The 14,606-nt window shown below is 42.7% G+C and overlaps 1 protein-coding gene across 17 annotated transcripts in view; it reads left to right on the top strand.

The window, feature by feature from the left end:
- The window catches only part of prdm16 (PR domain containing 16), a 253,625-nt gene that overhangs the window by 71,862 nt on the left and 167,157 nt on the right, over positions 1-14,606 (top strand). For all 17 annotated transcript variants that reach the window (XM_046343600.1, XM_046343592.1, XM_046343585.1 and 14 more), the window contains exon 2: positions 11,844-12,232. In XM_046343600.1, the coding sequence (XP_046199556.1) occupies positions 11,844-12,232 (389 nt within the window). The remainder of the gene's footprint in view (positions 1-11,843; positions 12,233-14,606) is intronic.

Raw genomic sequence — 14,606 nt, 5'->3', positions numbered from 1 at the left:
AATGTGCATCCTAACAGCAGAAACAATGTAGAGTGTGTGTGTGTGATGCACTACCATATCCAGTCATTAACCAGCGTTCTGCTGGTCCATATAAACTTCTGATGGATCCCTCCTTGCTGTCCCCTCTCTCTCCCTTTGGCTGTATGAATGGATTGTACGCTTCCCCTTCCTCCTCCCTCCCTCTCTCTCCCTCCCCCTGGGTGATGGTTGCAACTCAATTTGGCAAATGTAACTTGCTATTGATTATTATTAATATTTATCATGTTTGTGAAAATGTCTTTTCCCAGTGCTATTAATCTGGTCTGTTAATAAATGTCTTGCCAGGCCAGGCTGGAACCCCTGGGGAGCTCCTCTGACCACAGGGCCAATATAGTGGCTGACAGCAGGACACACACACACACACACACACACACACACACACACACACACACACACACACACACACACACACACACACACACACACACACACACACACACACACACACACACACACACACACACACACACACACACACACACACACACACACACACACACACACAAAACGTTATGCACACACTAAACGTTATACACGCTAAACCACGCGCGCACTCACACACACACACACAAAACGTTATGCACACACTAAACGAAGCCTGCACACAACCACACACAAACTAAACGTTATACACACAAACGCAACATACACACTAAACACACACACACACGCGCACGCACACACCTGCTCTCCACTGCAGGAGGTGGGGCTCTCTTCCATTTAGCTGGAGGCTTGTAGAGGTTCTGTCTCACTCGGCCAGGCAGTAGTAGCTCTCAGCTGCTCAACACAAAGAACACATCAATATATCAGCCCAATCAGAGCAACTTGCACACACAGATTCCTTCCCCATTCGGAATGCAGAAAGAAATGCGATCAGTGAAGAATCCTGTAGGTTTTACGCTTAAAATGCTAAGCTTCTCTTTCATTTATTGTACACTCACTCCTGTTGTCAAGGTCACGTCTCTTAATACTCACCACTGCATGTCCAAACCTGTTGAGTAAAGATGAAACACACACATAGCCCTGCTGGCACCGATGGGACCCACACATACATCTATCAAACAGGCTGCGGCTTCTCTAAAAGAGCTGTATGTGTATGTGTGCTGTGTCCGTGTGTGCGTGTGTGTGTTTGTGTGTGTGTGTGTGTGTGTGTCAGATCTCTGAGGGATCCACAGCAAGTCATGCTTTAAGAGCCCCGATGTTAGTGGAAGTTTCTTTTCTTGTTTCAGGCACCAGAAGTAACCCAGGCCTTTCTTTTTTGGGGGGGGGGCTGAAATCTCACCCCCAGGCCCCCGTGGGCGGGCACCCGCCCCCGCTCTGGAGAAGCAATATTGCTACTTTAAGTGTTACTTGGAAATGTTCCCCGTTGCTTTTACAAGGGGAAACAGTGTGTGTTTCTGGAGAGGCTAGCCAGTATTGTAGTTGACCATCCCCTGTGCAGCTCCCCCCCTCCTCCTCTCCTCCCACCAACCCTTTCTCTCTCTTTCACTACCGTCCTACCGTACGTCATCATGAAAAACCCACCGCCATGGAAAAGCACACACATAGTTTCATCCCTTTCTCCCCCACCTTCTCCCCCACCTTCTCCACCCTCTCTCTCTCCTTCTCCCGTTTCTCTTTCTCCCTCTCTCTCTCTGCCCGCTCGCTCTTTCTCCCCCTCTCTCTCTCTGCCCGCTCGCTCTTTCTCCCCCTCTCTCTCTCTGCCCGCTCGCTCTTTCTCCCCCTCTCTCTCTCTGCCCGCTCGCTCTTTCTCCCTCTCTCTTTGTCTGCCCGCTCGCTCTTTCTCCCTCTCTCTCTCTCCTTCTCCCGTTTCTCTTTCTCCCTCTCTCCCTCTCTGCCTCTCCCTCTCTGCCTCTCCCTCTGTCTCTCTTTCTCTGCCCTCTTTAGATTTTATTGCTGCCTCTCTTTTTTCCTCCCATAAAAATCTGGCCCGATTTAAGGCTCTTTGTTAAGACAGAACCAATCATCAAAGGGCCTGATTAAAGAGGAACAGGTAAGAGTTTCTCGTTTGTGGCCCTAACGATACCAATAACTCTGCTAAGTGGAGCGATATTCCGTGGGTTATTGGTGAGGTGGGGCGGCGAGTACCAGATTAGGCGGTACCCCCCCCCCCCCCCACACACACTCACATCAAATGTTTATAAGTTTGTTAAGCAACAGGGCCGCCTGGTCATTTTTCATATCTGTCATGGTTCCACACCCCCACCCAAACCCCCACCACCAGAGGAACTTTTTTCTCCCCATATTTGGGGCGGGGGAAATATTGCATATTTGTTTTCCCTTGATACTTGCTTTTCATCAGGAACGGACCTCGGAATTGAAATATTGACTTACTCTGAGACAATGATACAGTCTCTGTGTGCACTGGGCTGGTAGGGCCCGATCACTGAGCAACAGCCACCCAATTCCACTCATTTTTTATTATCGTAGTCATACAGTTGTAGTCCAATGCACATTTATGTATTTAGGATTTTCTTACTGAATTTGAGAGGGTAGAGTTAACCATACATTTGGCCCTTCATTGCAGTTCAGGCCCAACTGAGCTGATCCAGAAGCAATCCAGAATTCAATCGAACCAGCACCGTGCTGCAAATAACATTGTACGCATTTGAGGTGATGCAATTGTGTTCCCAACGGGGTGAAACGAAACGAAACAATCGCTTTGATTTGAATGCCATTGCGCACATGCTGCAGAGATTTTTCACACTGCATATTTGATTTAAAGGGAGCTGAATGTCACAAAAGTACGGCTTGACTTGACCGTACTAGTCTTCATGCTACACACACACACACACACACACACACACACACACACACACACACACACACACACACACACACACACACACACACACACACACACACACACACACACACACACACACACACACACACACACACACACACACACACACACACACACACACACACACACACACAGAAGAGTGCATTCTACCACACAGTTAAGTCAGCCAGTGCCAAAGCTGCTCCACTAAAACGAGACGGCATCACCGAGTCAAGTCCCTGTGCCACAAGGAACATGTGTTTACGTGAGTGGATGCAGACTGCAGAAAATTGCTGCAGATCTCTATCTCTCCACGTCTAACTCTTTAGTGGGGCTGAATAAACAGAGCCTAGAACAGTTGGCCTGTTGTAGTACACCGTGATTTTCAGATTCTCGCTTTAACGGCCTTTTGATCACACTTTTACTCGTCAATGTTACTATGGTAACATTGATCACCTGGCAACGGTCATCACTGCTTAGTCAGTTTTTTATTTTAAGAATTGCATTGTTTGATAACATTTGAATATTTTCCTTTGGCGTTCCCTAATATAGTGTGGCCTGTACGATACCTGTAGCCCATAGAAATGAGAATAGAAATGAATAGAAAAGACATCTCCATTCAAGTCAATGATGGGATAATTGGTGGACCGGCAGCCATTTTAAGTGTACCCATGCCAGGACATAAAAGCAGGAAGTGTAACCTTCAATCTGACCTGTGATTTGTTGAGTCAACTGACATCACAAAATATACATTCCATTGTCATGAGCCACATCAGTTAGCATCATTTGAATGAACGTTCTACATTACCATGGCAATCCAGCGTCAGTTGATGGAATATTCCAAAATACAAAAGGAAATGATTGCGTCACAATACCAGGCAGTCATTGCGAGGCTACCCGTGAGCTTGGCAGTCAGTTGCCCGGGTTTGAGCTTCCAAGCCCATTCTATTCATTCTTATTTCTATGCTCTAGCCTACATATCAGCGTCTATATATTTATTTTCAATGCTCATAGGTAGATAATATATGTCACGGTTATTTTTGAAGTCGAGTCTTGCGATCACTAATTCAACGTTTTGTCATGTTTTGCTGTTATTGGATGATGTTTTGTTGTATTTGTATTTGTATTTTTTGTCTTATTGTGCAATGATCTATTTTATAAAGTGGGGGGACGGGTTTGTTTCTTTCTCGCCAATGTCCTAAATAAGTCTTGTTGCTCTGCGAACTCTCAACGAGCTGTTACTTGTATAACCTTATCTTAATTGTGTTGTGAGTATATTATCATGGTTTGCTGGCTCAGTATGAGTACACTGAAGTACACTGAAGCGGGCAAGTGTGTGACATCCCTGGGGAGTATTTCAGGATATTTCATATCCTTTCGGGAAATGACGAGTTAGTAAAGACTTTCTTGAGAGATATGATCCATGAAATAGCAGAGACGATCAATGATCATTACAACATGAAATAGCAGAGACGATCAATGATCATTACAACATGAAATAGCAGAGATGATCAATGATCATTACAACATGAAATAGCAGAGATGATCAATGATCATTACAACATGAAATAGCAGAGATGATCAATGATCATTACAACATGAAATAGCAGAGATGATCAATGATCATTACAACATGAAATAGCAGAGACGATCAATGATCATTACAACATGAAATAGCAGAGACGATCAATGATCATTACAACATGAAATAGCAGAGATGATCAATGATCATTACAACATGAAATAGCAGAGATGATCAATGATCATTACAACATGAAATAGCAGAGATGATCAATGATCATTACAACATGAAATAGCAGAGATGATCAATGATCATTACAACATGAAATAGCAGAGATGATCAATGATCATTACAACATGAAATAGCAGAGATGATCAATGATCATTACAACATGAAATAGCAGAGATGATCAATGATCATTACAACATGAAATAGCAGAGATGATCAATGATCATTACAACATGAAATAGCAGAGATGATCAATGATCATTACAACATGAAATAGCAGAGATGATCAATGATCATTACAACATGAAATAGCAGAGATGATCAATGATCATTACAACATGAAATAGCAGAGACGATCAATGATCATTACAACATGAAATAGCAGAGATGATCAATGATCATTACAACATGAAATAGCAGAGATGATCAATGATCATTACAACATGAAATAGCAGAGATGATCAATGATCATTACAACATGAAATAGCAGAGATGATCAATGATCATTACAACATGAAATAGCAGAGATGATCAATGATCATTACAACATGGAATAGCAGAGATGATCAATGATCATTACAACATGAAATAGCAGAGATGATCAATGATCATTACAACATGAAATAGCAGAGATGATCAATGATCATTACAACATGAAATAGCAGAGATGATCAATGATCATTACAGCATGAAATAGCAGAGACGATCAATGATCATTACAACATGAAATAGCAGAGACGATCAATGATCATTACAACATGAAATAGCAGAGATGATCAATGATCATTACAACATGAAATAGCAGAGATGATCAATGATCATTACAACATGAAATAGCAGAGATGATCAATGATCATTACAACATGAAATGAAATAGCAGAGATGATCAATGATCATTACAACATGAAATAGCAGAGATGATCAATGATCATTACAACATGAAATAGCAGAGATGATCAATGATCATTACAACATGAAATAGCAGAGATGATCAATGATCATTACAACATGAAATAGCAGAGATGATCAATGATCATTACAACATGAAATAGCAGAGATGATCAATGATCATTACAACATGAAATAGCAGAGATGATCAATGATCATTACAACATGAAATAGCAGAGATGATCAATGATCATTACAACATGAAATAGCAGAGATGATCAATGATCATTACAACATGAAATAGCAGAGATGATCAATGATCATTACAACATGAAATAGCAGAGATGATCAATGATCATTACAACATGAAATAGCAGAGACGATCAATGATCATTACAACATGAAATAGCAGAGATGATCAATGATCATTACAACATGGAATAGCAGAGATGATCAATGATCATTACAACATGAAATAGCAGACGATCAATGATCGATCAATGATCATTACAACATGGAATAGCAGAGACGATCAATGATCATTACAACATGAAATAGCAGAGATCAATGATCAATGATCATTACAACATGAAATAGCAGAGACGATCAATGATCATTACAACATGAAATAGCAGAGACGATCAATGATCATTACAACATGAAATAGCAGAGACGATCAATGATCATTACAACATGAAATAGCAGAGATGATCAATGATCATTACAACATGAAATAGCAGAGATGATCAATGATCATTACAACATGAAATAGCAGAGACGATCAATGATCATTACAACATGAAATAGCAGAGATGATCAATGATCATTACAACATGAAATAGCAGAGATGATCAATGATCATTACAACATGAAATAGCAGAGATGATCAATGATCATTACAACATGAAATAGCAGAGATGATCAATGATCATTACAACATGAAATAGCAGAGATGATCAATGATCATTACAACATGAAATAGCAGAGATGATCAATGATCATTACAACATGAAATAGCAGAGGCGATCAATGATCATTACAACATGAAATAGCAGAGATGATCAATGATCATTACAACATGAAATAGCAGAGATCGATCAATGATCATTACAACATGAAATAGCAGAGATGATCAATGATCATTACAACATGAAATAGCAGAGATGATCAATGATCATTACAACATGAAATAGCAGAGATGATCAATGATCATTACAACATGAAATAGCAGAGATGATCAATGATCATTACAACATGAAATAGCAGAGCGATCAATGATCATTACAACATGAAATAGCAGAGACGATCAATGATCATTACAACATGAAATAGCAGAGATGATCAATGATCATTACAACATGAAATAGCAGAGATGATCAATGATCATTACAACATGAAATAGCAGAGATGATCAATGATCATTACAACATGAAATAGCAGAGATGATCAATGATCATTACAACATGAAATAGCAGAGGCGATCAATGATCATTACAACATGAAATAGCAGAGATGATCAATGATCATTACAACATGAAATAGCAGAGATGATCAATGATCATTACAACATGAAATAGCAGAGATGATCAATGATCATTACAACATGAAATAGCAGAGATGATCAATGATCATTACAACATGAAATAGCAGAGATGATCAATGATCATTACAACATGAAATAGCAGAGATGATCAATGATCATTACAACATGAAATAGCAGAGATGATCAATGATCATTACAACATGAAATAGCAGAGACGATCAATGATCATTACAACATGAAATAGCAGAGGCGATCAATGATCATTACAACATGAAATAGCAGAGACGATCAATGATCATTACAACATGAAATAGCAGAGATGATCAATGATCATTACAACATGAAATAGCAGAGACGATCAATGATCATTACAACATGAAATAGCAGAGACGATCAATGATCATTACAACATGAAATAGCAGAGACGATCAATGATCATTACAACATGAAATAGCAGAGGCGATCAATGATCATTACAGCATGAAATAGCAGAGATGATCAATGATCATTACAACATGAAATAGCAGATACGATCAATGATCATTACAGCATGAAATAGCAGAGATGATCAATGATTATTACAACATGAAATAGCAGAGATGATCAATGATCATTACAACATGGAATAGCATAGATGATCAATGATCATTACAACATGAAATAGCATAGATGATCAATGATCATTACAACATGGAATAGCAGAGATGATCAATGATCATTACAACATGAAATAGCAGAGACGATCAATGATCATTACAACATGAAATAGCAGAGACGATCAATGATCATTACAACATGAAATAGCAGAGACGATCAATGATCATTACAACATGAAATAGCAGAGACGATCAATGATCATTACAACATGAAATAGCAGAGATGATCAATGATCATTACAACATGAAATAGCAGAGACGATCAATGATCATTACAACATGGAATAGCAGAGATGATCAATGATCATTACAACATGAAATAGCAGAGACGATCAATGATCATTACAACATGAAATAGCAGAGATGATCAATGATCATTACAACATGGAATAGCAGAGATGATCAATGATCATTACAACATGAAATAGCAGAGATGATCAATGATCATTACAACATGGAATAGCAGAGATGATCAATGATCATTACAACATGAAATAGCTGAGCGTTAACAAAAACTAACAACATCCATGATGGGACAGAGAGGAACAAGTCAGATCATCTTAAAGCTCAGATGTAGTCTGACCCCTTGTTCTGGTTTGTGTGTAGAGAGAACGACCCGTCTTATGGGGGAGGGGAGGGGGGGGAGTCCCCCTGTGTGTGTGTGTGTGTGTGTGTGTGTGTGTGTGTGTGTGTGTGTGTGTGTGTGTGTGTGTGTGTGTGTGTGTGTGTGTGTGTGTGTGTGTGTGTGTGTGTGTGTGTGTGTGTGTGTGTGTACACCCAATGTCTCTTTGTTTTCCAGCACGGCTTGCAATAACAGGGGTGTTTAAAAGAGTGCATTTACAATTTATCAAATAAATCTGATGCCTTCATGTCGCCGGGTTCTCTGGACGCACGGTAGTTTCCAGTGGAATAACATGGACCAAACAAGCGGCCCATTGTGGGCCCAGCCAACGCCAGGACCCCCAAGGTGCGAATTAATGATTGACCCCTGATGTAATCAGGATAAATAGTTCCCCGTGAAAAGAGAGACGGGGAGAGAAAGAACAACATGGTGGAGGGAGAAAGGAAGGCACTATCTGGCGGAGGTTTTTTAAGCAGCCCTCCGGGAGACAGTGCTAACATCTCACTCCTCTTCAGAGACCAAAGCCAAGCACGCAAGTAAAAACGTCTTGGCTCAGCCGTCTCACGTCACTTTTTTAACTTTCCTCCTCCTCTTCCTGGCCCCTTTCATTATGTTCCTGCTTACTTTTCTCCCCTCTCCTTTTCTTTTCTCTTTATTTGTAGTGAATTTCATGGTCGAACATGGCCAAGCCATCGACTAGAATGTCACAGGGAAAAAAGGAGGGAAGAAGATTTTTTTTTCTTCTGTGGTGATTAATTTTAACTTTCCCTTTTTGTTTTTTTTTGTGAATTTTTATGAATAAGGGAACTGAGCTCGGAGGATCTTAACTTCTGGCCACAAGTCTCCTTTAAATCACATTGTGTTTTCGCTTGGCGCTCCGCTCCAGTGGTTTCTGTCTTACACAAATAATGTTTTGTTCATTAAAATTAGGGATGTTACCCCCCCCCCCACCCTTCTCGCTGCTCAATTTCGAGGTAGTGATCTGTGTGTTTCTGCTTCGAGGCTCTTAAAGTCTAACAGTATTTAATAGATTTTCCAACCCTCTCTTCGGTTGTTCAAATTGCGCTAGATGGGTCGGGTGCCAGCAAAAAGGAGAGAGATTTTTTTTTTTTTTAGTGGTTCTAAAAACACTTTTGATTCTTGAAAACTGCACCAGATAGGCCGCGGTTATAAAAGTTTAATTGATCTGTGAAAAGTGGAAGCTACTGCTGGCGTACATGTTTCCCTTCGCTTAATTGCCCGCCTGGTCTGGGCCCCTATGAAACCCTGATCATTAAAGAAAATGGGTAAAACGTTTATTTTCCCGAGAAAAAAAAGGAAAGAAGAAAAATCCACTGGATGACGCAAAATTGGTCATAAATGCCTTCGTTTTACTGCCCAGATTTTATATGACAAGTTTCCCAGATCTGTCAGGAATCTCTCTCGCCAGTCGCTGGGAGCCTGTCACAGTGCTTTCATAGTTCACGTTTACATTCTAGACTTACATATCCGTTCATTCAGCAATTATTTTTTTTCTCTCGATTTTACGAGCCAAAACCCAAGCGTTTATTGGAGCGAAAGCAGATAATTGATTTCAGATACTCCTTGCTGTCAATTATACGATATTCCATTCTCCTCAATTTCCTCATTCCAGTGTCTAACTTCGGAGACTTTCTGAACATACAGTAAATGTGGTAATGGTCATCATGAACGGCTCTTGATGTTTCAAAGTCACGTTAAATCAAAGATTATTGGTCGCGCGTACACATATTTGCAGATGTTATCTCAGGTGGAGAGAAATGCTTGCGATCTGAAACTTCTGCAACCGTTATGTTGATTAGGTCATTAGGCTCTAAAGTGGATCATACTCGTTTGTTGAGTATCCTCACTCAACAGTGACTCTTAAGATGTTAGATACTGTAGGACCAAGGGACATCGAAACTCCAATGTAATATTGTCTTTATATTGTCGAATGTATATTTGAACTTTTTTTTATATCTTGGTATTTAATGTGTTATGTTGTATCATTATGATAAAATATTGACGTTGATTGTTTTCTGCCCAGAAACTACAGATTGAAATGATCTATCTTGCTAAATCTGGTGCAATAGCATGTTGTACATGGTCCCTGACAAGCAAACAAATAAATAAAACAACAAGTAGAAGTAAGCGAGTTCAACTGGCTAAAACTCCCGTCTTTATGTTTTCAACTTGGTTTAAGAGTTCAACGGCTGTGGATGCGAGCGCCAGGCCAGCCTCGCCAGTGCAGCCTCGCCAGGCCAGCCTCGCCAGTGCAAGCTCACCAGGCCAGCCTCGCCAGGCCAGCCTCGCCAGTGCAGCCTCGCCAGTGCAGCCTCGCCAGGCCAGCCTCGCCAGTGCAGCCTCGCAGCCTAGTCCTGAAGCGGTGTTATGTTGTTGGCAGGGCCGGTCGTGAGGAGGAGGGAGCCGGCTGATTGGAAACACTCCTGCAGTAATTGCGGAGCCGAGTTCAGACTGATTTCCCCTGCCTGTGTTTGGACAGCAAACTGCAGTTAGTGCTTCTAGCAAAAGACACCAGGACTCGTTCACTCCTCTCCACGCTGCCACGCTAGAGCCTGCCTGCTCCGTCCGTCGTCCAGGCAACCTATAAAGTGTTGTGAGTTTGGTATCAACAAAACCAACAGGTTTGTTACATTTGAGTGCTGCCCCTGGGTATTGACGTGCGTTTTCATTCAGAGATTTTCCACTTTTTGTTACGGCATGACACTTGCACCAGAAAGATATCTGCTACCTATAACTGTAGACGTTTCGTCGTTTAATTGTTTTGTTCATTTTCATTTATTCAGTGGCGTATCTTTCCATCTCCTGCTCCAACGTGTGTGTCTGTATATCTCCCAAGTGATCTGCCCGTGACTCGGCGGTGGAGAGGTTTGTGCGTCTAGCTAGACTTGTGCCCCTCTAATTCTTTGTGCTCGTCACTGACTCTGGACGGTGGAATCCCAAATGCCGCAATTATGCTGTCAGCCACAGAACAGTGACAAACATAGGTGACTAATCTAAACTGGCGAGTGACTGGCAACACCTGGGTCATTTCTCCCCCCATTATCTGTAAGATGACCCTGTAGGAAATGGCGGTGGTTGTGACTGAATGGAACATCATGTCCCATCAGGGCTTCCTCTGACGGCGGGGAATGTCCTCACTAGGAATACTGTGGGCAGGCAGCCCCAACTGGGGCTGAAGCCTTTTAAGTTTTTCTGTCTTTCGCTTGTTTTGGTTGAGTGAGTCAGTTAGTAGAACGGGCCTAGATGGTTACGTTCTATTGGTGATTCTGTCTATAAAGTCCCTGTCTACAAAATACAGTTTGCCTTTTGGTGATATTGGTACATAGCCCTGTTGCTGAGACTGTGTCTTACAACATGGAGTGAGTTGGAGAGAATAGGTCAAGCATATTTCTCTCACTCTGAAGGCTTGTAATATGTACTTTGTAGCAATTTCTCTCTCTTTCTCACTCTTTCTCTCTGATTCACAATTGACTTGCGTGGTTAAAGAAAGGTTGAATATAAGCTACAGAACTAACTCTCATTCTCTTCACCTCTTTCAGATGACAGCGAAACAGTGGACAGCATGTACGAGACAGAGCCCCACCTCCTGGCGGGAGGGGCCGAGAGTGGCGAGGAGGAGACAGAGGACAGCATCATGTCCCCCATCCCTGTAGGACCCCCGTCACCGCACCCCAACAACCACCATCACCACGGGCGCCACCATCACAACGAGGACCCCTTCACGCCCAAGGAAGGCTCGCCCTATGAGGTGCCCGTCTACATTCCCGATGACATTCCCATCCCCAGTGACCTGGAGCTGCGCGAGTCCTCGGTCCCCGGAGCGGGCCTGGGGATATGGGCCAAAACCCGGATCGGGATGGGAGAGTGCTTCGGACCTCACAGCGCACTGCAGAGTGCCACGGTCAAAGACGGCTCCTTCGGATGGGAGGTAGGTCGTGGTTTTGACGTTCTGTCTACGTTCTTTGGACGTCTTGGCTCAGTTTGTGGCTTATTTAAGTACCGACAGAGAGTGGTAAATATTCTGACTGAGCCTGAATGAAAGAAACGTGTTGAAGAATTAAGGGTCCTTTTCTGTTATGCGACCTTGAGAGAGGTAAGTGAACGGTGCTTGAGACTCTTGGTCCTCAGCTCTTTTAGCCCGGTGAGACCGTCTAGCCGCCAAACGAAGATACTCCTTCCATTTGCATCTCCTGCTACCATTGGACCACCGTTGCCCTCTTTAAAATGAGTTGGTCGCCAACGTTGGAAAATCCAACTGATTACTGGAGGTATCAGCTTTTCGGTGCAGCCTCCCCCTATCCGTCCAACGGAGCGCGCCCGTTTGGTCACGCCACACCATGTGGAAATGGAAGAGGCAGCCAGCCGGTATTGAACTATTCATTTTCATTTCAACATGACATTAGAGGATATTGAAGTTGCTTCAGTAAGCTCATGGAGTGAATGATTTTCTCTCTCCGCCTCTCTCTCTCTCTCTCTCTCTCTCTCTCTCTCTCTCTCTCTCTCTCTCTCTCTCTCTCTCTCTCTCCTCTCTCTCTCTCTCTCTCTCTCTCTCTCTCTCTCTCTCTCTCTCTCTCTCTCTCTCTCTCTCTCTCTCTCTCTCTCTCTCTCTCTCTCTCTCTCTCTCTCTCTCTCTCTCTCTCTCTCTCTCTCTCTCTCTCTCTCTCTCTTCACCGCAAGGCTAATCAGACCAGAATCTTCCCGGGTCGGATTCTCATTTCAGGAGGCTGGCGTTTTGGTCAATCACATATATAGTCGGATATTTTACAGCATTTCCTTCACATGTAATTACGCACTCTGAACTAATCACGTCACAAAAAGGTTGGGTATAGTTTGGAGGCAGCCACTTCGGACAGGGTGTACCGTACATCATGTAGGCTGGCTGAGACAACCTCATATGCAGTTGCTCTCGCTCTCTCCTTCTCTTTTTCCTCCTCTAGTCCTGTACACGAGACGAAACATTTGCCGATTAGAGAGGCGAGGCACACGCTACATGGCACAAAGCCACGGAAAGCGTTTTCCTCTGGAAAGTTCATATTATGACTAGACCTACGGGGCACGCATAGGCCCCCCCTCTCTCTTTTTTTCTTTCTCTCTCTCTCTCGCTCTCTCTCTCCCTCTGAAAGCTATACTCACTCTTTCTGTCTTTCTCTCTCTCTCCCCCTCTATCTCTCTCTCTCTCCCTCTGAAAGCTGTACTCTCACTCTTTCTTTCTGTCTTTCTCTCTCTCCCCCTCTTTCTCTCTCTCTCCCTCTGAAAGCTATACTCTCACTCTCTGTCTTTCTGTCTGTCTGTCTGTCTGTCTGTCTCTCTCTCTCTCTCTCTCTCTCTCTCTCTCTCTCTCTCTCTCTCTCTCTCTCTCTCTCTCACTCTGTCTCTGTCTCTGTCTCTGTCTCTCTCTCTCTCTCTCTCTCTCTCTCTCTCTCTCTCTCTCTCTCTCTATCTATCTTTCTTTCTGTGTGTAAGCTGCTCCTGCCTTACCCTGTACAACACGCATGTTACAGACCCAAAATGACTGGTGAACATTGTTTACATTGATTCTGAGGGGTCGGCCTGCTGCTCCCTGGCAAAATGACTAACTGAAGAGGTTCTGATTTTTTATTTTATTATTTACCTTCATTTTACTAGGCGAGTCAGTTAAGAACAAATTCTTATTTTCAATGACGGCCTAGGAACAGTAGGTTAACTGCCTGTTAAGGGGCAGAACGACAGATGTGTACCTTGTCAGCTCGGGGATTTGAACTTGCAACCTTTTGGTTACTAGTCCAACGCTCTAACCACTAGGCTACCCTGCCTCCATGACTTAGTCAGACTCCAGACAGAGATCATTGTCTGTATATGAGTATTTTATTTCAATACTGTTCTAGCCAATAATTCAGCTAGTCAGGACCTCGTTCAAAATAGATAGTTTACAGTGTGTCAATTATTTTGCACGTTTTGGATTCGATTATTTGTTGTTGTTGCTGAGTGGTGTGATTTTCCTTCAGGCGACATTGGCTTTATCTGTCCATCTAAGGTCACGCTCTGTCCTTTTTGTTTTCTGTTTCAAAAAACCTATCAGTTTGTTCCAGCGCTGGGCACGCCACCAACAGCAGGTCCCAAACATTTCTCCTCCTGCCGTCGAAATCCCACCTCGACGTCGTCTCGCCTGTGTTTGGAAGAGACATCCTGTCTGTCTCTCTCTCTCTCTCTCTCTCTCTCTCTCTCTCTCTCTCTCTCTCTCTCTCTCTCTCTCTCTCTCTCTCTCTCTCTCTCTCTCTCTCTCTCTCTCTCTCTCTCTCTCTCTCTTTTAGGTCCCTTATCAA

This window comes from Oncorhynchus gorbuscha, linkage group LG03 (genome assembly GCF_021184085.1).
Source record: "Oncorhynchus gorbuscha isolate QuinsamMale2020 ecotype Even-year linkage group LG03, OgorEven_v1.0, whole genome shotgun sequence".
Taxonomy (NCBI): Eukaryota; Metazoa; Chordata; class Actinopteri; order Salmoniformes; family Salmonidae; genus Oncorhynchus; species Oncorhynchus gorbuscha.
This window is presented reverse-complemented; position numbering and strand designations above follow the sequence as displayed.